This window comes from Aptenodytes patagonicus, chromosome 20, assembly GCF_965638725.1.
Source record: "Aptenodytes patagonicus chromosome 20, bAptPat1.pri.cur, whole genome shotgun sequence".
Lineage (NCBI taxonomy): Eukaryota > Metazoa > Chordata > Aves > Sphenisciformes > Spheniscidae > Aptenodytes > Aptenodytes patagonicus.
The window spans coordinates 4,781,856-4,808,046 of NC_134968.1; the positions used below are offsets into that span (position 1 = coordinate 4,781,856).

At 50.2% G+C, this 26,191-nt stretch overlaps 1 protein-coding gene across 2 annotated transcripts in view; it reads left to right on the plus strand.

Annotated features, from left to right (window-relative positions):
- The window catches only part of LOC143169447 (acid-sensing ion channel 2), a 524,671-nt gene that overhangs the window by 419,142 nt on the left and 79,338 nt on the right, over positions 1–26,191 (plus strand). Inside the window, exon 1 of one of the 2 annotated variants that reach the window (XM_076356824.1) lies at positions 1,542–1,700. The exons of the other annotated variant lie outside the window; for it this stretch is intronic. Within the exon in view, the coding sequence (XP_076212939.1) occupies positions 1,614–1,700 (87 nt within the window). The 5' untranslated portion in view covers positions 1,542–1,613. Of the gene's footprint in view, positions 1–1,541; positions 1,701–26,191 lie in introns of those variants that run through there. 2 annotated transcript variants of the gene reach the window in all.

Here is a 26,191-nt window from a genome sequence, read left to right on the forward strand (position 1 = left end):
GCAGGCTGCAAACCTTGCCTGTGTTTCTAGAGGCTTTGCTTGTGTCTGCGATACCATGTTTTCCCCCGGAGATGCTGAAAAGCAGGAAAACAAACTCTGGCTAGAGCAGGGAGGGAGGGAGGGAGCCCCAAACCCCGGCCAAGGCCGGCGGCAGCGGCGGTCCCGGGAGCTGCGAGCAGCGCCGCGCTCGCCCCTGCTCTGCCGGGGGATTAAAAGGGGGGGGGGGAGGAAGGAGGGGGCTACTCCAGTGAAGCAACGGCGCGATCGGGGCCGAGCATCCCTCTCTCCGCCTCCCGAGCGCGGCTGGCGCCGAGCGGCGGGGCTCGCCGCCGCAGCCGGGACTTGCACCTCGGGAAAGCTTCGCCCCGCTCTTCCTCCTCCTCCTCCTCCTCCGCGCGCCCGGCGGAGGGCTTTCCCCGGGGGAACGGAGGGCAGCGGCATCCCGGCCGGGGCAGCATGAGCGCTGCCCGGGGCCGGCGGAGCGCGGGGCGGGCGGGCGCGGGCCGGGGCTAGGCGGCCGCCCGGGGCGGGGGGGGGAGGTGTCCCGCAGCGCTCGCCCCGCGGAGCGGCGCCGGGGGGGTCCCGGAGCGACCGCCGGGGCGCGGAAGGCGGTTGGTGTCGGGGAGCGCCGGAGGTCCCGGGAGCGAGCCCGGTGGTACCGGGGGGGGGGGGGGGTCGGGGGTCGGTGCGCGGCGGGGCGAGGGAAGCTTGCGGGGTAGCCCGGCGGTGCCCGGGGCGCGCCGAGCCCTCTGCTCCCGCGGGCGGCGCCCGGTGCCGGCGGGGCGGGGGGAAGCGGGAGCGGCGCCGCAGCATGTGAGCGGCGCGGCCGGCCAGGCGGCAGGCTCGGCCGGCGGCTCGCGGGCAGGGCCGCCCCGCTGCCCCCCGCGGGGTGCGGCCGCCCCGCGGCGCGGGGCGGGGGGGGTGGGGGGGGAGGCGGCGGCGGCGGCGGCAGCAACGGCGGCGGCGGCAGCAGCGGGGCCCGGCATGCCGCGCTGCCGGAATTGCTGCCCGGCGGAGAGCTCGGTGCCGGCGCGGCGGGCTGCCCGCGGCGGCTCCCCCCGCCGCTCGGGGCCGCTGCCGGCCGCGGCGCGGGTACCGGCGGGGCCCGGCATGGCGCGGCGCTGCTCGCACTGATCCCGGGGCGGCGGCGGGGAGCGCCCATGGCGCGGGGGCGCCGGGCGCCGCCGCTGCGCACGCGGCTGCACGGGCTGCGGCACATGTGCTCGCGGCGGGCGGCGCTGCCGCGGCGGGCGCTGTGGGTGCTGGCCTTCTGCACCGCGCTGGGCTTGCTGCTCTCCTGGTCCTCCAACCGCCTGCTGCACTGGCTCTCCTTCCCCTCGCACACCCAGGTGCGCACCGAGTGGAGCCGCCAGCTGCCCTTCCCCGCCGTCACCCTCTGCAACAACAACCCGCTCCGCTTCCCCCGTCTCTCCAAGGGGGACCTTTACTACGCGGGGCACTGGCTGGGGCTGCTGCTGCCCAACCGCACCGCCCGCCCGCTGCTCACCGAGCTGCTGCGCGGCGACGAGGCGCGGCTCCGGTGGTTCGCCAAACTGGCCGATTTTCGCCTCTTTCTGCCCCCCCGGCACTACGAGGGCATCAGCGCCGACTTCATGGACCGCCTGGGCCACCAGCTGGAGGACATGCTGCTCTCCTGCAAGTACCGCGGCGAGCTCTGCGGGCCCCACAACTTCTCCGCGGTGAGTGCGCCGGGTGAATTCCCCGAGGCCCCCCCCCCCGGACCCCTCTGCCTCCCCCCCTCCCCGCACCCTCCCCAGCGCCGGCCCGGGCTCTCCCCGCCGCTGGGTGCGTGTTTTTCCCGCGGTCGCGGTTGTGCCGCTGCTTGCGGCGCTTGGGGGCCGGTGGCGGGTCCTTGGCGCGGGCACGGCCGGGGTGCAGCATCGCCGGGCAGGGCGGCAAACGGCCCCAGCAGCTGCCAAGTTCTCGTTGCAGCCCCCTCGCAGAAGCTCCCCGGCAGATCTCTGTCCACGAAGCTGCGCGCCTGAACGCTTATTTCTCCTCTGGACCAAAGCTGATGCTTTCTGTTTTAAGTGCAACTCTGGCCATCAGCAGTGCGTGGTGAGGGGCTCGCTGCCCCCTTATTTTTTAATTTAAAAAAAAAAATATACTGCAGCCATCCCCACTGCTTCTGTCACGCTTTCCCTGTTGCTCTCAGCGTAGTTGCATCTCGACTTTTTCCATCTCCAGCTGGGAGGCAAAGTTCCCTCAGGTGAACTCTGGCTGCAGATGCAGGCTTAGGCTTAGCTCGGCTCCATCCCGCTGGGGAGGTGGGGGCTGGCAGCTGGGCCCCTCCCGGGCTGCCTGCCAGGGGTCAGCGTCGGGCACTTAGTTTGCTGCCTGCTCCTTTTTGCTGCCCAGTGAATTCCTCGTGGGTTAGTTGAGCTGCACCCTTGCAGCTGCGTGTTGTTGTGCAGCGTGATTTGGTTTGCAAATGATGCGCTCTGCTAATTGGAGCTCCCGCCTTTACCTTCTAGAAGGCCCCCGGCCCCCTTTGTGCCGGATGCACCAGGCAGGACTTTGCCTGTGGACTCTGCAAAGGGATCAAACCCTTAAACTTAGGGCACTGTTTTGCAAACCATCAAGAGTATCTCTGCTTGAAAAAATTCCTGTGGGACTGTTTGCAAGCCACAGTGCGGTAAGAGGAGATACTGAGTCGCAATAGCTCTAAATGAGAACTGAAACTGGATTCTTTTGCATGACCCTTTCCTACTTCATTGATAGCAGGTGGATGTTTATTGTGCTGGAATATTCTGCTCTTCTAATCTCTGCAGATATCCAGGAGAGAGAGGTATACACTGTGATTAAATACTCTTGCTGCTGTTAGTGGTGCTGGTGTCTGTAGGGAGAGATAACTAGTTTGAGCTGTTGTTGCTCCGCACGCGGGAGAGGAGTTGAATTCCCTGTTCTGTAAGCCCTGCCTGAGATGCATACCTAAAATGAAAAGAAATTGTCTCTTTGGACTTGTCACATCAGCCCGGCTGGCTGCTAAATTGTAAAGGAGAGGAGAGAGAAAATCCCTGTGGGATGAAGTGAGCCAGCCAGGACTGTTGAGTTAGCATATGCTGCTGCAAAGATGAGCAGAAATGTCACACTTTAAAAAAAAAAAAATAAAAAAATAAAATATCATATTGAGACAGGTCCTTTCTAGCAGGAGAAGTCTGCAAACCAGTACAGTGGCATAAGGAAATTTGGGGATAATAGGCAGAAACAGGCACTCAGCCTCTGGGCTGTGAAAAGCTGCCACCCTCTTCCCATTCCCCAGTTTACAAGTGTGATGAGGTTCGCTAGTCATCAGTAGGGCCTGACTGCAGGTTTTAATGAACTCTTGTTCTAAGTTGCGGCGAGCAAGGCAACGTGATTCACGTTGTCCCAAGAAACGTAAAGCCTGGAGCGCTGTTTTTGGCTTGACACGGGCAAGGGATGCTGTGGGGAGTGCTGCAGGAGTTAAGGGCAGACTCTGTTTCATGTAACTGGTTACTAAATTCTCTGCAGCAGCTGTTTTATACCACCGAGGAGGGCTAATGAATGTGGTCTTCTCCTGCACAGATCTGAAAAGCTGCCCCTCGAGGGTGGGAGGGAAGGAGACGGGTGCATGTCAGCACCACTCCTTGGTGGGAGTTCGCAGCATGCCGGGACCTGGCCCGGGGCGCAGGGGAGCGCTCCTCATCTCTCCTGTCAGACCTGTGCTGTTGCAGGGAATCCCTCAGCTGGGAAAATATGAAAAATACAGGGAATTTTTTCCCCTTCTTCCCATCCCAAAGGGCGTGTGGCCCCAGGGAGGGACACCGGTGTGGAGGGAGATGGGAGCCCTCCGTGCCGGGGGAATCAACTGGATCTGCCTTTCCTGCACCAAGTTGTTGCGTGAAGCAGGGTCAGGTGGGGGGGGTTTAGTGCCACCTCCCTCCATCACAGCACGTCCTTTCTCCTCTCTGTTTTAAAGCAGAAGAGTGACCTCTGCATTGTCCTTGAGTAAAGGCTGAGGAGCTTTACCACCTGTGAATCTTGATGTTTCTTGGGGACATGCTGGAAACCACTTCTCTGGGGTCTGGCGTGTGTCTGGAGAGCTCACTGGGGGGGGGGAACCTCGCTCCCCGGGACGCGTGGTCTGGGATCGAGGTACCAAACTCAGAGCTTGGGGTTTGCTGTGAGGGTTGAGAGTTGAGCAGCTCCAGGCACCCCTTTGGGTCTGGCTTACTTGAAGCTTCTGCTTTTCCTCCTGAGCTGGGAGGAGGTAGTACCAAGGAGGGGCAAGAAAATTGTGCAGCTTGAACTGGGCACAGATATGAAGCAAAGTGGGTGAAAAAGATCAAATGCAAACGGAATAAATGATAGTGTATAAGAGTACTTTGCACTTTTTATACCTGCCTGGATGCTCAAAGAGCGTTTTCTGTCTCAAAAGGCAAGAGTGAGGTAATGTTTGCAGGGTTACACATCTTTCACTGGGTAAAAAAAAAACAAAACCAAAAAACCCAAACCAGACTTGTTTTTTGAGCAAACAAGTCCTTCCTTAGATCTGAAGCAGAAGAAAAGGCTCTGGATGAGAGAGCTGGTCTCCTTTTATTCCTTCCAACTCTGTTAGTGCATCTCATACATGAGAGTGCCTCTCCTTCCAGCCTCGCTTTGTTTATACCATTAGGGTACGGTGGCAATTGCACTTCTCTAACATGAAAAAGCAAAGGGCTGCTTGAGAATAAGCACAGCAAAACCAACGTGTGTAGGTAGCATTGCTTTTTTTATTCCCCAACTTATGTAAATACAGGGGGGTTTGCACTGATTTGCGGAACTCGGTGCTGCAGGACTGAAATGATTTGGTTGGGCATGTTTGCCTTATTTGTGAGCGCTCAGTTTTGAATTATTCTCTTGCCTGCACAAGGTAGGTTTTGTCAGCTGTGTACAGCGCTTTCCAGCTGGATGAGGATGGTTGGATAGGGGCAAGATGGAGTCTTGCACCCCTCAGTCAATACGTGTGGGTTTACTTATTTCCATCGGCTGGACCTAAAAGCCTGGCCGTTGCACGAGGCGATGGTTACGCACGTGCTCGACTGTCGCCTTGACTCAGAGGCTTTCAGGGAAGCAACTGTTCAGCAGTTGGTGTCCTTCAGAAACTTCTTCCAATTTCTAATATAAAACTGTCAGAACTGGACAGTTTAATGATTAAAGATGGTATTTGCTTTCCCTTGCAAGAATGGCCCCATCTATCTGTAACTGAGTATCAGGATTAAGTGGACGATTGCTTTGCTCTGCATTGCTTGAATTCGCGTGTTGATTTATTTCACTGAGTTCTCTTTGTTTCCAAAATATTTATCTTGGTTGTCCTGTGCTTATTGATTTTTTTTTTTTTTTTTTTTTCCTTTCTGAGAAAGTTATTAATACATCCCACGGGTTGGGACTTACGGGCTAATTACCTCATCCTGATTTAATAAATTCCCAAATAAAACTTGTCACCTGTGGCTCTGCCTGGGAAACCGTAGCTCGCGACCTGCCCGTTGCGAGGGGAGGAGACGGGCTTTGCAGGGAGGGATGGCAGGTTTCGGTCTCCATCCTGATTGTACCTCAGTGAAGCAAGCCCTGGTGAAGGCTGTGATTTATGGGGCTGCTTCGAAGGCTCTGCAGTCAATACCTGTTAGTGTTTTTATTCGCTCACCATTTTTTTTTTTTTAAAACATTTTTATTTATTCCCAGAACAGGGACTTTATAGGGTAGCAGTTGCATAGAGACCTGGGCACTGCTTTGCCGCAGAAAAGTGCGTTTTAAAAAATGTTCCTGAATGTCGGGGTGGGGGGGGGTTATGTTGCTGTTTCCCCCCCAGATAATAAGCCGTGTCCAACGTGAAGCTGCCACTTATCAAACTAAATTAATGAGACGTTTCCAGCACTGGGTTCGCATCGGCTTTTGTTGTGACTGCAGACGGGAAGCGCTGTGCCGCCAGCTTGGATGGACCGAGGCTCGGAGTAGCTGCAAGCACCATATTTAGCACCACCATAACTAATTGCACAGTAATTGCGGCATGTGTGTGTGGTTTTGTTTGTTTGGGGATTTTGCTCACTCTACTACAAACAAACTGTTTTACCCAATTCCTTTTTAAACCCCTATTCTGCTATATTTTTATTTTAATTATTTTTTTTTTTAGCACCAGTTCCAAACATAACTTAAATCTGGCTTGCTGTTACTATTGCTTTTGGAAGGGAAGTGGGTTGCATTTAATTATGCTGATGTGGGGCTGAAGCTTTAAATATGCTCCCGATTTGTACAACTGCCATTTAAGGGAACTACGAGCGGAGCCAGTTGGATTCAGTCTCGCTCATTACAGCAGCAGTGCCAAGTCCGTGCTCTGCTCACCAGACTGCAGCAGCATTAAGTAATATTACTAATTTTGTGTTAGTTAGCATCAAAGAATCCAAGGAGAAATTAGGACTGAACTGTACTAAGTGCTGCCCACTATGATGCTCGCTGTGAAAGATGGGCTGGCTCCGAAGAGGGGTTTGGGGCGATTTAATGTATGTTTGGGTCAATTGGTCCCTGCACTGAAGTTAAATATTCTTGTTTTCCTGCGGAGTTGGTTGTTGAGGTGATTGTGACTGCAGTTAGGCTGGGGAATAAAAATTGAGATGAGCTGACTTGGAGATTGCCACTTAATTGCTGGACTGTGGATGGGCATTGAGCTGCTGAAGGAGAAGAGTGGGGACCAAAGAGCGTTGCCTGGCTGGTGTTGCACTAGCCCTTCCAAAGCGGGTTTGTTCTGGAGAGTTTAAGAGATCCCAAATAAATCCATGGAGCAAGAAAAGCTGGGCAGCATGCACGATCTGGGGTCATGGGCTTCTTCTTTCAACTTATTTAATTTGGGAGCTTAATGCTTGTGGAGAACTGGCTCCTTCGGCAGTAGCCAGCAGCTCTACAGGCCTCTTTATTATCGTATCTTTTTGATTTCGGAGTCTGAAATGGGATGTGGCTGGAATGTGGGTTCCTAAGTCTTTTTTTTGTTTTTTTTTTTTCCTAGCAGATAGCCTAATTTATCTCGTCTCATGGGATTGATAGACCACATCAGCAGAGCACCAGCGGACAAACGTCGCCTTGGTGCTGGCGCTGAATTTGTAAGGGCTGTTTGCCGTGACGTTTGCGTGGAGGGATGGCAAGGGGTTAGCTCAGAGAGGAGGTGGGTACAGTGCTGGGAGCAGGACAGTCCAGGGACTGGGAGGGAATTAAAACGATCAACCCATCGGTGCGGGGAGCTTGGCTTGGACGGTGATGTGAATTGGTACGAAAGGGTTGCCGTTTTCATCGCTATTTATGGTTCCTTGGAGTTGGAATTAGCCCTTTGATGTGCTAATCTTCATCAGCGTGGCTGTCTGCCAAAGCGCTTTGCGCTTCTTGGCACCCGGCGTGGAGAAGGTGTACGTTTTGTTTTGGAAAGGGCTGGTTCTCCTTCCCAGTTCTGGCTTTCAGGAGGTGGATTAGGTCTGGTTGAAGTTCAGACCTCCCATCTCCTGGAGGACTTAGTTTGACTTTATTTATTTATTTTTAATAGGTATGATATTAGAACTTTTCATGACGTAAAACTCTCTGAAAACATTTTGGTTTGGTGTCGTCGTCTTGACTTTTCATCTTCTCCTTAAGTGTAGACCACATAGTCGAAGCAGAACCCGTTAATAATTTTCCATTGGAAAATGGAGATGCTTTGAAAACTCTTCTGTTGGAACAGTTTTAGCCAATTCTTACTCAAACAGATTTTGCATAGAGACATTACTAGTACCTTTCAACACAGTGCAAACCAGTATCCTTCCAGACATGGGGAAGATAATATGCAATTGCAACAAAACTGGGGTTTTTTTTTTCACCTTCTATCTTTGGAGCATCTCCTTGAAAGAAAAAACAATATTGACAAATTGAGGAGAGCGTGCCGGATAACGGCAGTAAAAGAGGTACGACTGTGGGGATTGATTTATGAGGCAGGACCAAAGGAGCTGTGTAGGTTGTTCCAAGCCAAGGGTGGCTGTGAGAGCTGGATGTGGCTCTTTGAGGAGGTAGCCTCTAATGAGGATGTGTTTGGGATGGAGCAGAGAAGTACGGACCAAGAGGTTTCAAGGGTGAGGGTGGATAGAAAACTTGCCTAATTGGTCTTCTACCGGAGACAGGCTATTCAGAACAGGCTGTGGGGAACAATCCTTTACTGTCTCGCGGATAATCAATTTGGTCCAGCAAAGCTGCTCTGATTTTCGCCTTTTTTTTTTTTTTTAATTTGAAAAATGACATTGGTTTTTAAAGGCTGGCATAAAACTGATCTGAGGAACACGCCTCGCTGCTGGGTCAGCACTAACGTCTCCGAGCTCCATCAATACGCTGTGCCGGGAAGGCCACGGTGAAATTTTTCAAGCTGACGCAGAGATGTGCTGCCTGGGCTCTTGCCGTGAACTCTTCAGGCTGTGTAGGATGAGGGTGTTCAGGGAGACTGCTCTGCCTTGCTAATTTAGGGGGGGGGGGGAAAAAGGATGATTCTTTATATTTTATGGTTTTACAGCCCCTTGGTCTTTATTTCTGGGTAGCGCTGCAAGTGCTTGGTGTGGAGGATGTCTTTGAAGACTAACTAAATGTCTTTCTAGTGTAGGAGGCTGCACTAGGGTCACTTTTCCTCTGGGTTTGGCCAGAAACTCTGGTCTGCAGCAGGAGGAGACCTTTGCATTAGGGCTCCTTGCTGGACTGGTGGAGAATAGACGTGCTATGGCTACTGTGTGGCTGTAAAGGGAGGTAGGATTGTAACCTCGCGGCTCACTGAATTTGGAAAGAACAGGGCTGGGCTGTGTTTGTGCTGATACATGCTCCTGAATCCTTTGCAGCCCACTTGACCTGGGTCCAGATGCAAGCGTTTAAACTTTGTGCACTGATAGGTTTTAATAAAATCTGGGCAAATATTTGGGGTGAAGACTATGGGGACTGTTATTTCGGGCAGGAAAGAAAATAATCTGTTCAGTGGGGAAATGGTTCAGCTCAGGTTTTCCCACTGCCACCATGAAACTTGGGAGCTTCTCCCCGTTTCTGGTCCTATTTTGTCCCTGGGTTGGAGCCCAGGACCAAACCCCTTTGCTTGTGTAGGGATGTGCAGACATGCTGTTTGTCAAGAGGAGGGACGAGTGTGTTTGGGAGAGGGGAATCAGACTGCAGAAACAGAGGAGGGATTTTTAGCAGGACTTTTCCTGTGCGTTTTTTTTCTGCATGCCTTTTTTTTTTCCTCTCTCTTTTATGCTGAAGCCATCAGTCAGGAAACGAAATACCGGTTAGTCGCATGCTAAACATGTAATCATCAACATAGGTTTGTTTTAGTTATATAATAGATTCCAAATAATTACTTGCTGCCCTACAGCAGAATTAATGTAATTAGGGACATAATTACAGTTACGTACCACTCAGGGATTCTGCTAAGGCTTAATTAATATTTGCAAATTGCTTCAGGATCTGTCAACCATCTACTAATACGTACTGAACACAAAGAATAATAATTCTTGTATTGTTATGTAGGTACCAAAGGAAACTGGTGTGGGGGAGGTTAAATAAACGCAGCAGAAATCCAGGTCTTCTGCAGGATGGGAATAAGTCAGACTTGGGCTCCCTGCTGCCCCCGTGCACTTGCGAGATGCTGCTGAGAGTTTGTTTAATGAAAATGGCTGTGGAGAGCCTGTTATCCCCCGGAGGCTGCTGGGGTTTGCCCTTTACTCTGGGTGTACTTCAGGGTAATGTCACTTATCCTGAAATCCCCAGGCTGCCGGAGCTTGTTCCCGGCTGGAGCATTACATGGTGCCGTAAGGGTTTTGCAGCATCCCGGGCTGGCTCCAGTAACAGTCACTTTTCCCAGCAGGTTGGCTGAAACTGGAGCTGGGATGAGCTTTTTCTTTTGAGCTTGCTTTTTCCATCCTGGCTGCGGGCCTGCCACCTCCTGAGCCAGGATGGAGGAGAACTGCTCGAGTCGGATTGCAAGTGCATTTATCCCTGGTTAGGGCTAAGCCTGTGTGCAGGGCTGTTGCTCGTCCATAAGTTTTGCATCTTGCTGCCATCCAAGGTCACATTTTCCATTCCCTGACCGTGCAGGTCGCAGCCTGGAGTTGGCACCGACCATCGGGTAGCACCGGTCCCCGGGCGCAGATGCTGGCTGCAGGGCAGGGATGGCGCAATGCCCTTATTTCCTACTGCAGGGACAGCGATTGCTGTGTGCACACGTGGGGCCTGAAGCTGGCTGGGGAGATCCTGCCTGTAACGGATTGCCCATGCCTTAAAAAATGAAAGTCAAACTCAAAAGACTCGTGCTGGCCCCAAAAGGCTTAAAAGCACGTGGGCAGGCTTGGCCAGGTTTTAGCAGCGGGGCTATTTCTTCTCTGGGACTGTTTAGCCTGGAGAAAAGGAGGCTGAGGGGAGACCTCATCGCTCTCTACAACTACCTGAAAGGAGGTTGTAGCGAGGTGGGGGTCGGTCTCTTCTCCCAAGTAACAAGCGACAGGACGAGAGGAAACGGCCTCAAGTTGTGCCAGGGGAGGTTTAGATTGGATGTGAGGAAAAATGTCTTTACTGAAAGAGTGGTGAAACATTGGACCAGGCTGCCCAGGGAAGTGGTGGAGTCCCCATCCCTGGAGGTTTTTAAAAGACGTGTAGATGAGGCGCTTAGGGACATGGTTTAGTGGACATGGTGGTGTTGGGTCGACGGTTGGACTCGATGATCTTAGAGGTCTTTTCCAACCTCAATGATTCTATGATTCTATGATTCTACTGCCCTTTTGCTTGATTGCAGTTCTCTTTTTTCCCCCCCTGCATTTCTGCTCTGTCTCACCTCATTTGCAGTTTTTACCACTTCTTTCACCCTTCCCTAATTTCCTTTCCTTTTTCCGGTCCTCTTTCTCTGCTACTCTCTAACCCAGCCAAAAGTCACCCATGAACCTTGATCTGTTTCGGAGTATGGTCTTCTCTACGCTTTTCTTCTCTCTTTCTGGAGGGGGAACCCTGTTGTTGCAAACCTCCATGATAATGCAGCTGATTCATTTCACTCTCAGGCGGTTCTGGGAATTCTTCCTCTGTTTTTCCTCACCCTGAGCGCTGTAATTTCATGCGGTGGGAGCAGGTATTTGTAATTTTGCTGTTGATTGTTCCACTCCTCTCTCTCCCCCACTTTTGTTTTATTCCAGAAGTAAATTACAAACTCCAGCAAAACATCCTCCTCAACACCCTTGAGCTTTAAATTTTTCAATAATAAAGTGTGAACATAAATTAAGAACTAGAGCTGTTACTAATCTTATGACCATACTCGCTCACATACTGATTTTCACACGGTATATTAAATCAAGAAGAATAGCCTATTATAATACAATTAACTGTGATTCACAAGCAGGAATTACTGTCGCCAGTGTGGGGGGAAAAGTTGCATAATATGATTGGAAAAGACTGAAGCCTTTGTGGTTTGGGGTTTTTTTTTCTTTCCATCTTGCCTTTTAAAAACACTGCAACAGCTGGAACCAAGGAAAACCTGTGATAGGGAATTCACTCCGTATTTTGTAATAAATTTAGGTAATGATCAAAAGTGTCTCATTGTATGTAAATTGCATGTAAATCTTTATAGGCTCCCGACATATGTTACTGACAAAAATAAATAACCTCATCCTGTAGCTTTATTAGACTTAATGCATCAGTGCTTCCCAGCCCACTCTTGCGGAAGGACCCCAATCTGTCTGAGCAGTGGGCAGGAGCAAAAGCATCAGCAATTTGACCTTAGCGCTGTATGCCTTTAGCTACAAACTGCTTCAAAACCAGGGTAGATTTCAGAGATGTCGGAATTTTTTTGCGAGCGGTTGGAGAAAGGGTGAAGCTGAGTAGCATCTCCCTCTGGCTTGAGGGCTTGCTGGAAACATCTCCGTGTGTAATGCTGTTGGTCTGCTCGGGGCTGTGTTTGATTTTTGTGGTCTCTTAGAGGACTTGCTGCTTGGGGCTGTGGACCCTAAACTGTGTTTCTTGCGGGAGGATGCTTCAGGGTTCATCCAAAATCATACGGAGTTGGCGCATGAGGTCCTTTGGGCTCTGACCTGGGCTTGTGCTCCTTAAAGCCTTGTAATTCCAGCCAGGAGTCTTTGGCTTTTCTCCATCCAGGTGGCAACGTCAATGAGAGGTACTTTGCGTAGATCCTAGGTGGTTTGTGCCTCTTGTTTTTGAATGGAATGTTTGAAAACTTCCTTCTGCGTGTGCTTGTGAGAGGAAAACCCTTCTCTTTCCTTGCTGTCTTTAACCAGGTGGTGGGAAGAGATGTAGTTATCTCCAGCTCTGCCCGAGGGCAAACACAGAGGCCAAAATACCCAGGAAAACGGGTCTGAAATCACTTGCAAAACTGCAAGTGAAATTTAAGTGGACTTTTCTCACCAGCCCTTTCCCAAGGTGCTGGGAGGGAAGTAACCACTTATGCAGAGATTTAACGGGCTGTGTTACAGAGGTGGCGGGTGAGGAGGTCTAACGGTCCTTTCCTCTTGCAGCCCCTAGAAAGCAACGTGGCTTGTGAGTGTGTTTTCACTGTCGTGTTTTATTTTTTTTGAAGCTGGGGCCCTGCTGAGTGTTAGAAGGAATGCCTTTCCCTCCTTGCTGCTTTCTCCTCCCTGCCTGCTCTCCTGCCCTGTGCCTGTCTTGGTATGCACCTTGTCCTGGGAATTGCCCCTCCGTCACCTTCAAGAGCTATGGGAGAGGGTTTCCCCTTTTTGCACATGGGGAGCTGAGGAGGGATGGATGCTGAGGGTGGTGCTAGGTCCCAAGGCAGGCTGCGGATGCACTCGCGTGCCTCTGTGGCACCACGGAGAACGGGAACGAGCCCTTGAGGCTGCTTCTCCCTGCACAACCCCATGGGAGAGCACAGGGACGCCTGCTACCATGTCGCCAGCCTGCTCCCCTGGGGCTTGTGTTGTGGGGCTTCATCTCTCAGACCTTCTTTCCTTGCTAAATTTAGTAGAAACTACCAAATGCCTCCAAAAGTAGTGGAAAAACAGGTGTTTTTTGCTGTACTACAGCAGGAAAGCAGCCTGAAAGGTTCCCTAAACCAGACCCAATATGTATCATAGGGTTCCCCCAGGTACATATAACTTTCTAACAAATATTTTGCAATAGCAGTGGATTCTCTAAGGGATTAATAGTCTTTACCCTCTGTGCTACCACCTCCTGGCATAACGCATGGAAATGTGTGCGCTGCTCATGGTGGGATGTGGGAGCGTTGAGGTTGGGACTGCCTCTTTGCGGCTGGAGCAGCAGGTTGCCCTGTACCAGTTAAGATAACCAGCTAATTCCCTGCATTGGATGATAATTAAGCATCTCCTGGTCTCTAAACCAGTTTATGCTCAGCTGAATGCAAAAATACACTCTCTGGAAGGAATGCATTTTCAACATAAGGTATCACCCTGCCTTGAGTTATTCACTGTGAAACAATACTTAAAATATTTACTGCGTAAGGTGACAAATCCAGACGTTGCATGCACATAATCCCAGCTACCTACACCATCATAAAATCAACATGCTCCATAATATCAAACACGTCAATCATTCTGTTTCTAATAATGTCTGCATCCATATAGTCTCTCTGTAGAAACCTCCTACAAGTCTTGGATGACTTATTGCACCTAGGGCTGCGGCTGGATTCTGCGCTGTGCATTTTATTAGCGGTTATCGACACTCGCTCTCGGGCATCCACCAGCATATTTCAATTAAGCAACCAGCCGAGGTTGCATGCAAAGCTAGCTGATGGATTTCCTCTGAACAGTGCATTTGCTTTTTATCTTTACAAACTTTGCCTCCTCTTCTCTGTCCCTGCGTTGAACATAGCTCTGATTTCCCTCATCCCTTCCCTCCATCCAGGTTTGTCAGTCTCAAATGGAGAGCTGACTGGAAGCATTAATCCTCCACCCTTTCTGCCCTCTCTGCTCTCACCCCCCCACTGCCTTCCCCCTCCGTGCTGGGGTTGGGGACACAAATGTCTCCAACCTTTTGACAAGATAATGGCTCCTTGTATTACAGGGGTGGGTTTGTGGTTGTAGGAGGCTATTTCAGTGTCACGGTTTCTGCTAGCTGCTCTTTCATTAAATAATTAAAATGCAGTTTCCAGGCATTAAAAGTATGATCTTCCTGGCTCTAAGATCATATGTTTTCATGACGCTGGAGGGCAGAAGCTTTGTCATGGCTTTATTGCCAGGCAAGCGGGGCGAGGAGAGAGACAGGACAGATGGATGCTCCTGTGCTGGCTGGTTTTTGTTGGGTTTTTTGTTTGGGTGTTTTTTTTTTTCCCCCTCCCGCTTGCAAGCTCCCAGCCGCTCCCGAGCCCCCTGCGTGCCCCTGAGTTGGCACAGCCTTTGGAGAAGGCTCCTTCCTTGGTGCTCTGCATCGCTCCGGGTGACTTTCTGTGGTCCTCCCTCTCCTTTCCATCACCTCCCCGCTGCTCTTGCTGCGTTTCCCGTTGCCCTGTTCCCGTTGCCATCCCCAGCTTTTGGCTGCCGGTCAGCTCTTGGGCATCGGCTGTGCTGCTGCTTGGTTGCCTGAGTCCAACCCACGTTGCTGTGTTGGTTGAGCAGTATTTTCCGCATAATACTGAACACGAGCCTTTTGACCGAGTGCTACCATGCTCAAGAAAGTCCTCTGCTTTCGATTTTTTTCCCAAGCGATGGACAATTCACTGTCACTGTACTGCTTGTGCCGATTCTCCTGGCTTAACTTTTTTTGTGCTAAACTAATTGCATGTGCCAGTGTGTCCAAGGTGCTTGCGTAGCAAAGCCGTTGGAGGAGGCAGGTATAAATAACGTTCTTGGCTGGGTGGGGAAGTGCAATAAATTCATTAGTGTCCTGTGACAGCGTGACTTGCTGCTTGGACAAGCTTCATCTCAACTCCTGGTGTTTCTGTGTTGGCTGCTGGGGATTTATAGCTGCGGGATGTGCAAGTGTTTTGTAACCCATGTGTTTTTGTATTCGCATGAATATCTCCTCTTCTCCAAAAGACCTTTCACTCACGAAGTCAAACTGTTCAACTTTGACTTTGCACAAGAGGGTTTTTCTTTTCAACAGAATTTGAATCAGTGCCCTGCTACTCCCACTTAATTAAGCCATCATTATCAAGTAATTGGTTGTAGTATTTGCAATACGGTGAAATTAGAGGTCCCTTTTCCCTACCACATCTCATCCTTCCCGGGGTTGGCGAGGTTATATTTAGAGTGACTCCTGGATTTGAGATCTGCCACCTCATGGGTGGTACGTGGGAATGAGATCCATCAACATAAATTGCAGGGTTTGTAGCTTTACACAGGCTGGTACACTGGGTAGAAGCAACTCCATTGCAGTTTCTGTATACCAGCACAGGAGAGGATGTTCTTACACGTGAAGATGCACCAAATGGTTTAGCAGGAACAAGTCCTGATAGTTGGCCGAAGGTTAATAAAAATATCATTTTAAGAGGGTTAAAGATTTTCTTAGGTGTTTGGCTTCTTCTGGCTTGGGCATTGCTAGAGGTGAGAGTTCCAATTTACAATGGTAAGGACTAGGCACTTAGATTTTAAAAAACATCCACCCCAAAATAGAGGTTTCCATGGGTGTCCTTAGTGCTGGCCTTTAAACATCAAGTACTGTGGGATTACACAGTCCAGGGGATTGGCTGGGTGCAACAAAAGCCTGGGGTAATTTTGTGATGTCTGTGCATGTTGTTAATGATGTGGTCGCCTAAAAGAAGTTACCAGCTTCAGGGCTGGAGGTGAGAAATGTGGGATTTAGTAGGAAATATTTGATTCTTTTTAACATCCCAGTAGGATCTGCCAAGGTGATTTCTTTTATTTTTTGCCTTGCACAAAAAGAAGCGGTGTGCATGTGATAAGCTGCTCTGATCTGTTACAACAACTCTCTTGGTGCTGGAAACATCTGGAGAGGTTTGCAGACAGTCAGACAAGACAGGCAGAAAGATGCCAAGGGCTGGGGAAGAGCTTTGAGTTTGCGGTAGGTGGGTGGTGGGATTTGTGCTATCCAAACATTAAAAATAGCGCGTGATGCACTCCTCTCTGCATTTCTTAGCCTGACTAAGTCATCAGTCTACCTTTTTATTAGCATTGTGGGCGTTGCTGTTTTGGGGATCTTCCTTGTTGGCTTGTCATCCTGTCTTGGGTGGTGATTGCTTCTCGGGGAAGGTGCTGGTGGGATGTGCCTGAGTCCCCGTGCTGCTGAGTGCGCTCCCGGAGCGAGTGATGGAGAGGAGTCTCGGAAAAGGGGGAGGATTTTCCTTTACAGCACTCTACACAATCATAACTGTTAATATATATGTAAGGGAAATGGAAAACAACCCTCAGCTTCAACGAGAAAATTAAACTTTGTGTGATAAGGAAAAAAACAGAGGGGTCCCTACAGAAAGTCTTATCATCTCATCCTAAAATACATGCTAGGATAAGGGGAGCTGGGGGTCCTCTCTAACTTCGGAAAGGGGCCTGGGTCTCCTCCTTACCTGCATCTCTGCGATGGCAGTTGCATTTTGGCTGAGCTCTCATGACCCCCCATCCTTTCCCACTTTGTCTCCTTTTGTCTCTTTTCCCCTTCCCCTCCCTGTTTCAGCTCATTGCTTAAAACTACAGGTTGACGTAGGTGGTTCGTGCCGCAATCCAGAATACGTGGTGCAGGGAGGTGGGTATTTATATGGGCTTCTGGAGCTGGCAGTTGCGTAGGGTTAATGGAAATGTTTGATTCAGTAATTATCCTGCTTGGCAGGGAGAAGGTCAGATTGAGGGCACCGTTGGCTGCTTTTAGATGTTAGAATAGAATAGTTGAGTTGCAAGGGATCTACAATGACCATCTAGTCCAATGTTCACCTCAACTAGTCCATGTTCACCTCCTGCAGCTGATGGAGATCTCAGCCCTGAGCCGTCTCTCCCAGGATGATGTGAAAGGAGGATGGATTTCAGGAAGAACAAGAGAAATAAAGCATGGGAGCAACTTTGAAACCTGCACGTGCCCCTGAGTGACTCTGGGCGGCTTGTGCAAGGGGAGAGGAAAGTAGTTTGAGAGGGTTTTCATCTGTATGATCATAGCAATGCTCAGAGGTTTTTGTGGCCTACCAACCCAAAATGTTTAAATGCCTGATTTCTAAGAGGAGCATTTTAAGAAGGTGAAATAAAAGTGCTAGAATGGCTGTTCTGTCTTTTAAATATGTTATTAAGGGCAGCAAGCCTGGCTGCAGCGCTACTGTGAGGGATGCTCCGTAGTGAGGGGTGAATGGGGATGCTCTCCAGGAGCATGGGTGGAGCTACCAGATGCGTTAAATGAATAAATGGAAAAAAATTAATAAATAGATATCCTCACTGGGTGACTCTGAGGAACCAGCCTTCTCGAGCAGCACCAAGACAGTGTGATCTCCTTCCATACAGCCAGGCACATGAGCCCAAGCAACTTCCCGTGGAAAATACCGCATTCTGTTTTGGTTCCCCTCCGCTTTTTTTGAAGTGGTTTTGCTTCTTTGGCCTCTTGTTTCCTGCCTGTCTTATTATAGATGAGCTCCAGTGGAGATGAAGGGAAGACCGAACCATCGGTGCTAACAATGTGAGCCCGTCTGCTGTGTTAAGACAGGTTATTAGTGGGACTGCTGACTTTTTGGTCTTAAAAAGCCCAGTGCCGAGAGGGGCGGCAGTGCCGTGGTCAGGTCTTCACCTGTAATTTTCCCATCCAAAGGATCACAGTCTCTTCTCACCTCCCTGCTGGCGTTGGGTGGGCTCATGCTGAGAGTTTTGACTTCTGTCGGGGAGCAAGGAACAAGTGCAGAAGGGTCTGAGATGCCTCAAAAGAGGTGGTTTCCCAGCAACCTAAACAGGAGCGAGGAAAAACCTGGACAAAATACTTGATATCTGGCAACCTGTTTGTTTTAGAAGCTGTTCCTGAGACATCAGTGCTTGTTAGCATTAGTCTGACACTTGCTCTCCTCTTGAGTTCGGAAAAGCAATGCCCTTTTGATGTTAGACATCAAGAAAACAGGCTCCTGTCTGGTGATTTGGGGATCCCAGCCAGAGCGGGGGGGATACAGCCTGCCTGTAGCAACCTGATTGCATTATGCACAGAGCTCACTTGCTAATTCATACTTCCTTGTCTTTTAAATTTTAAATGCAGCGACAACTAAATAATGTGTGGAAGAAAAGCCGGGGTACAATAAGACTAAAGCTCATCGTGATGAAGACGTGCCGCTGCTTTGGAAGAAGATCAGCAGTGGGCTGGGATATGCCGTGGGTTAGTTTATGCTCTGCCTCTTGAGTAAGTTGTTTGGAAGCTCTGGGTGTCCGTGATGCAGGAATTGGTGCATCTTTAGTGCTTTAAAAACTGCTTTATTTAGTGTTGTACCAACACTAGCATGGAAAGCCTTGAAGGAGGATGTTTCACTGTCCTTGTTGCATGGACTGGCAGGGTGTTGAGGCACTGATGGTTGGAGGACTTGGTTCAAAAGCTGAGCAGAACCCAGCCCGAACCACGCAGCAAGCTGGTGCTGTTGCACGCCTGCAAAATCCTGATTAAACAAATGCTGTAAAACCCGGGCCCTTGAGGGAAGACTCATAAACTTTGCAACACAAATTGCTCGCGATGTGATAAAGCAGGTGGATATTTAGCTGCTTGTGAACTTTAATGACGGATCAGCGAGAGCTTCGGCGTTTCTCTTGTGGTGGAGCAGGCGATGGGATTGCAGGCGTCGGCACGAGGGCTTCAGCCCAGGTTTGGGGTGATCGGTTGTAGAGTTGCTTGTAATTTTCTTACGTTATCTCTGTCCTGATTTTCTGTTATGCCTTGCGATGGAGGAGCTGGTCTTGGGTGCCACCTCACTCTACGTGCATCCTGCATGTGAGCATGGGCTCAAAGTCAAACTCCCCAGGGACCATGTTGCAGCAGAGTGACAAGCTGCAGGGAAGGTGGGTGGAAAACTGCTCTAATGTCCTTACCTGCGCTCAAGGACACACTTCCCCCAAACGGGGATAGACCAGGCTGTGCTTGGATGGGTGCTATCCCACGTCCCTCCTGCTTCTCTGCTGTTGTCCATGGCAGAGGGTGTTTGGGGTAGGTAGAACCCCTGATGTCCACCATGACACAGAGCAAAACAAACAGCAATGACTGAGTAAAGAGAATTTGCAAAAAGAAGAAATACCTATGTATCAAACACCAGATCAGATCATGCAATTCCTCAATCTTCTGGCAAACCTGGTTTAGCTCTGGAGTGAGCCTTGCTTGGACAACATGGCTCCGAAGCAGCAGCCTTACACCAACGCCCCCTGTGACTCCTTGTTCTTACAGCAAGGTTACCTTGCCAACATCTGCTTTTCTGCCTCACGTTATTTTTTTTCCTCCCAGCACCCAGCTGGGCTCAGATCATGAATCTTCAGTCTCCCTGCGAGCGCGACGGTTGGAAACGGTCTCAGAGTTGGCAAAGTTGTGATGAACTTTGAGGAGGAAACGTTTGTATCTGAGTGAAAGGGGATTTTTTTTTTGCCATTGATGTAGGTATTTTTGTTACTGTTTAATTAGATTAGTCCTCTAGGTTTGGTGGCCAGCTGTTCACTTTGCAGACAAGCAAAAAAAAATTCCAGCATTACACTCCTGCTGCTTTCGTCTTGTAATGAGCTTGTTAGCAATTAGTTGCTATTGGAATAGGCTGCGGTGGTGTGGAGCGGTAATGCAATGAGCTCAGCGTCTGAAAAGTTGATTATTTTTTTTATGGGAACTGGGTGGAGGGGGTTGGAATAAATAGTTTCAAGAGTGATGGGCAGGACGTATCAGGGCAAGTGGCTCTATTTCCTTGTCCTTTTGTGGATACTTTGGCTGAGTTTGGGATTATAATTTATAGATATAATCTGGGGATTTATATATATACATATATATAATTTGGGGATTTTTTTTTTTTTTTTTAACACTTCTAGCCTGGAAATTTTCCCTTCTCTCCTCATAGGCAGGCTGGGGAATTCACTGGAGAACTTAAATCTCTCTAAAGTCTTTCTAACCTAGCCCTACCCACATCTGCAAGGAAACATGGATGGCACAGCACATCTTGGGGAGAACGGGATGTGCAGGGACTTCAAGTGCCAGTTCGGACTGGCAGAGATGAGGATGCTTTCTGGGGGAAAAGGAAGGTTTTTACAGCATGGTGCTTGTCCCAGTTGTTCAGAGCCTGGATTTTTGCCAGCCTCACTGGGTGGAAATGAAGCCGGGATAGGGTCTAAGCCCCTGAATTGCAGACACGTTGAAGGGCTGACCTAGGATCTTGGAGTTCGTGCATCTGATTTTCAAACTTGCAGAATACTTGCCATGCGTTTTTATTTACGTTTTTGAAGGCATTGCGCAGGGGAGATGGCTGAGCTGCTCCTTGCAGTTGGGTGCTGGCCCCAGGTGGCATCCCAGAGCTGTGGGTTCCCGCCCCATTTTTTTCTTGCTGGATTAATAAACCTGAGCTGCGGGGCCAGGACTTGGACAAACCTTGGACTCAGGCGTTTGGAGGATATCTTGAAGGATATCTGTCTGTGAGGCTTGGTTATGAAAGTGTTAAAACAGATGCTGTTGCGGGAGTTGCTCATAGTCCTGCCAGCCATTCCTGGCGGGGTTTGTTCCCCTGTGTGTGGCTGGGCAGGACCGGCCTGTTATTAGGCACAAATATTCTCATTGCCGGGGGCTGGCAGGGGTAAACAAGTCGATGCGGAGCAGATTTGCTGGCTACGAGCCCCCCGCGTGCCGTCCCCTGGCTTTGGGGTGGCTGGGTGGCAAGTGGTGGAGGGGAAAATCACCGCACCTGAGTCCACGCGCTGGGGCTGCCCCGGGGCTGGTTTAGGGCTCGGTTCGTTTAGCTCTTCCCTGCATTGACACGGGACTCAGCTGTCCCTCGCAGGGCCCTGAGCAATGAGCTCTGCTGCAGATTGCCCCAAGGTTTGAACCCCCCCGACTGGGCGAAAGCAGACCCTGTTTCTTCCTGCACAAAGTTGGGCATCTGGGTTTAAATAACCTTGCTGGACCGAACTGCACGTTTCAAAGCTGAGCCGTTCTGCCCCGGGGGCCTTCTAAAAAGGGTCCCTTTATTAAAAAAGAAGAGGAAAATGGAGGTGGGACTGTTGCTTTTGCACAGAGTTTCTGTTGCGCTCTCCCCCTCTTGTTTCATTCACCTTCCTTTCCAAAAATCACCAAACGGTAATGACTCAAATTCTCCAAGCAAATTAATCCTTGGAAAGGCTCACAAGTGGAGGAAAAAAACAACAATAAAAAAAATTTAAAAATTTGGCTTTTGGGAATGTCCTGAGGAAAGAACAAATCAAGAAATAAATGAAGCTTCTTTTTGCAAGCTGCTTTAATTTAACCTTAATGACCGTGGCCCTACCGCTCCGCAGATGCGTCTGCGAGGGGACTGGCAGAGTTCACTGAGGCTTTGCAGATGCCACGCACGTGCACGGCCGGCTTCTTTGCCATCATCGCCGTTTGCAGCGAGGAATTGCTGTTTTCTTTCCTGGCTCACATGGCTATCGGACGTAGGAAGTTAATAAGCATTAAATGAAGCTGAAGGCTTGTATTGACAACCAAGTCTGCATGCAAAGGAGGACTTACTCTATTTATTTAGCAATAAATAAAGGAATCCACTGAGATTTGCTCGTGACACGCATAGCTGAAGTTGTGCATTTGGACCGGAGGAGTGTTTTCCCGGGGGCTCTGCTCTTCGTGAGCTGCAGCTGGGGGTTAATGAGTGTTGAAGTTTGCCTGCAGCCGCGTGCTGGGGAGCGCCGATGCTGTGCGTGTGGTCACCTGTGTGTGTACGTGTGCGGATGTAGATGAGTGGCTGATGAAAACCTCTGGTCTTTTAGCCAAAAAAGCCGTTTGTTAAGGAAAGGCAGAGTCGCTGGCTTCTTTGTTTACAGTTGCAGAGGGGTTAGTGTAGGAATGTATATGCTGACCCCAACGAAGACTTCTCTGGGCTGCTGCAATCAAAGCGAAGTCTCGCAGCAGAAAAAAACAGTTGTTGGCTGCTGCCCCTTCTGTACCCGATGACTAACGGGAGCCAAAAATACCATCTCTGGGAAAACAGCTCCAGGCTCTTCCAATCATTTTATCTGCTTATTCATCTACTTTAGACATTCATTTCCTTCAATCCCCTTACGTTATCCCTCTGGTTTACATATTTACTCTTCTGCTCTGTCGGGATGGTGTTATAACCCGGCCTGGCAGATATCTCATCCGACTGCCTTGTACCAAAGGGATGTGGGATTCAGTCCAGAAGCAATCAAACAACCCGTCGTACCTTTCCTGTCTGTTCCCCAATTGCAATAAGGTCGGTCGCTATTTCCCTGTTAACACAAAGCTTACACGACTTTTTTTTGTGTCTCAGAACAAACTCCTACGCACGTCATCTCGCACATCAGCAATTACTGATGGCAAGTGCCAAAGCCCCTAATTAGCTCCTCAAGGCTCCTCTTGCTTTTGGTAAACCCTTAACATGGTCAAACGGAGGGCGGAAGCGGCAGCGATTGCAGGGGTTAGACACGGTAACGCTCTGCCTGCGGGGGCTACGATGTGCCGTAGGCAGCTCTGCCGGGGTTTTACGCTGCCTGGCTTGGAAGTGGAGGGGAAGGCGGTGGCAGCCCGGCTGCGGTCCTGCCCGCTGCTCGGGGGATGCTCGGGTGCTGTGCTGGGTATGGATCACTCCCAGTTTTGGGTCTGGCATCTATAAACCAGCCGTCCGCTGCAAGCGAAGGCAGAGACTAGCGGCATAAGGACATACAGACATTGTGGAAACTCGGCAGCGAGTGCCTGTGTCGAGCTGGTGACGTGTAAATCGCTGCTCTGCGTTTGACACCGGTGCAGCGGCTGTGATTGATGCTGGGGATGATGGCTCCATCTCATGCACATGGGGCTGCTGTGCTGCAGGAGGGACCCCAAGCTGCGGGGTTTGCAGGAGGCTGCTCGCTCGAGAGATGTTGCACCGTTACTTCATTACTCCGCAATGATGCGGCAATGATGTAGCTACAAGAAGTCTAATAAGAAATGAATCTTGCCATGTATAATGCATAACTTTTTTTTTCCCTTTCCCTCTCACCTGTATTCGAGGGGAAAAAAAAAAATCAGGCAATTTCCGAGCAAGGAAGAGTGACATTTCTATTTTTATAGGGCACTTTATAAATAGTGGCATTATTTCAGTCTTTTGCAGAATGAGGGTGCAAGGCATCGACCGAGTTTTGCTGCAGCCCTTCCAACTTCCACTCCCTGTTTATGCTGTTCAGGCACGTTTTCTCTTGACCTATTTTTTTGGTGTGTGTTTGTGATAAGCCCCAGATGTAATGGTACTTTTTTATGAGTTACCAGAGTAATAGATTTGGAAAGAAGGTTTTGACGCGTTTGCTAATAGCTCACCTGTGCAGTTATTTTATGCCTTGGTGAGTTCAACCTGTGGTATGTGCAGCAGGAGGAGGGAGGCTGGGGAATCGTACCTATTTAATATAACACGGCGAGTTGAAATGCTGCTTCAAGTCTCTTAACGAAAGCCTTTCCTTACCCTTGCTGATGGGATGGAGGTGCCTTGCTTTCATGCACCTCCATGTGAATTTATGGCAGTGACAAGCTGCTCTGCAAGCTGCTCTCCTGGATTTGCCCAGGAGGGAGGAGGAAGCCGCAGCTCTGGGCTGATGGACAGAAAAGGGGCTGGCTGAACGGGCGGCGCGAGGATGCAGGGAAGGGACAAATAAAGCATCGCCTGTTGACCTCTCCTGACACCCGCAGCAGAATTTCTCATTTCCTACTGCCATGTACTTGAAGGTCTCGCTGCAATTTATTTGGCTGATTAAAAAGCACAGCAGCAAGTGCATTTCTGAGTCATAGAAATACTGACCTGACCAGCTGCTTTATACCACGCTTTAATGCCAGCTCTGCCTGGGCAGCCGTTTGTCCGTGCTGCCAGCTTTGAGCCCCTGCTAAGACGGCAGGGAAATGTAGCATCACAGCAAGGAGCTCGTGGCTCGCCCCTGCCTGATGGGAAGGCTGAGATCATTGCTTCCTTGCCGTCAAAATGGAAAAGATCCACCCTTAGATCTCACCCTGATTCCTCCCAGCTGGAGATAACTCTGTAAGTCTGATGCCACCAACCCGCGGGGCTGCAAATGCCCCGTTGGCATCTGTAGGTCTAAGGTAAGATCTGGCCGCTGCCTGTGTGTAGCAGCGGGCACTGAGTTTAAAGCAGGTTATTTCGCCCAGAGCGGCTTTGTGTGAGCCCTAGGGCTGTAATTAATAATCTCACTGCATGGCAGAAGATTTCTTCTCATCGATACGATGTGCTGGTCGATACAAGCTCTGCTGCAGCACGAAGCCATCAGGACCCTTCTCCTTGCAGTGCCTTGGTTAAGCCCAGCTAATACTAATAGGATTTGCAGGCGTGTGCTGGGGACGGGTCAGGGTCGTTCCCTGAAGGTCACCCAAAGCAGCTTTTTGGTTGCAGGTGAGGTTGGGGATTTTTTTCAGTTTTTAAGCTCCCGATGGCAGCAGCTCCCGTGGGGCTGAGCACTTTCACACTCAGTGCAGGAGTGCGGGGGGGTGAGGAGTCAGGGTGGGAGGACCGAAGGCAGCGGCTAACCAAGATCCAAACTGTACTATTTACTGTATGATAAAATAGAGAAATATTCCGGAGAGAAATATTTGAGAAAGGAAAAATACGTATTTTTCCATGGGAGAGGAAAGCCTGTGGTTGGGTCTGGGCGCTGCCAGTGCCTATTGCTGGCACCGACGTGCCGCGAGCTTTGGTTTGCGAGGAGCTTCAGATGAAGCGTGCACGGACAGAAGGGTGTCCCTGACACCCCAGCTCTTGAAAGGGCTTCACATCCTGCTGTTGAATTACTTTGGCCACTGTTAAAGTAAAAATAGTAATAATAACCCTCCAGTCTTTATCAGTCCCCACAGATGCCTAAAAATCTCCAATAAGTTGTGGCTGTGTTGTCGGCAGCCGCGGCCCGAACCTGCTATTTAATGAGGAGATGCAGTGATAAAGGAAGAAATTCCTCCAGTTATTCGGTGTTTTTTCTCGTCTTTGAGCGAGTCCTGGTTTCATCTCCTCCGCCTGCCGTTGTGCTTTGGTTCAGAAGGTCTTAGCTGCCTTTTGGAAAGGTTGAACGTTTTTCGTTGCGTTTCTTTTCCGCCTGTTTAGCGAGTTAATTTAAACCCGCCAGGTGGGTGCCTGAGGAGACTGTAAATCGGCATCGCCGTACAAAATAAAAAGCGTGCTGAAAGATTAGAAGCAAATTAATTCCTGTCATTTCTGGCTTTTCTGGAAAGTAATTTCCATTTTTGGGAATTGTTGTAGGGATGCTAAGATGCTCTCAGTGCCTGGAACAAGAGCAACGGAGCGCTCAGCTTTTGGGCTGGTGCATTAAGCCCAGGAGAAGAGGGATGTAAATACCCCAGGGTGAATGGGGAGGGGATTTTGCATTTGTGCAAATAAAATAAACTGGGGGAAAGAGTGAAGCAGAGAAAAACTGCGGTGTAAGCATAGGCAGGGCTTTTTTAATTGTAGACTGTTAAAGGCATTGGTGGGGCATGGAGATGGGAAATTTGGGGCTCTTGAGAGGGTCTGGGCATGGCAGGGGAGGGATTGTGCTGCAGGGATTAACGTCACGTTGGGGTCACAGGTGCAGAGGGGAACATAGGAGCCTTTTTATTTCAATAGCAGAGCTGAGGCGCTGCTGGGGATGTAGCCACATGGGTGTCATGGACTTGCCCTCACGCAGCCTGGAAGCTGGATGGTAAAACCTCGGGCTCCATCGGAGCAGGGAAGGCAAAGCTCCATCAGTGCGTTATCCAAAATGCGAGGCGATTTTGGGGATCCCACGGTGCCTCCCCGCAGCTCGGGGCTTCGGGCTGCCGCAGGTTTCCAGCCGAGGTCGGCTGCAATAACCTCTCGGATGAACCAATTGGCTTTTTGGGAGCGTGGAGCGATGGCGAGCGGAGCCGAGGGGAGCAGGCGCCGGCTCGGAGCGGACGGGTGCTGGGTCGGGGGACAGCAAGCACCACGTGCCAGCGTCGGCGTGTGGAGCTGTGTTTGCTTTGAGAGTGTAATTTTCTACTTAATCATGTTGAGCAACATTAAAAAAACAGCTCCGCGTTTTATATTTAAGGATCTTTGTCACAGCAGACAGGCTGTGCTGCAGCACATCTTTTTTCCAGA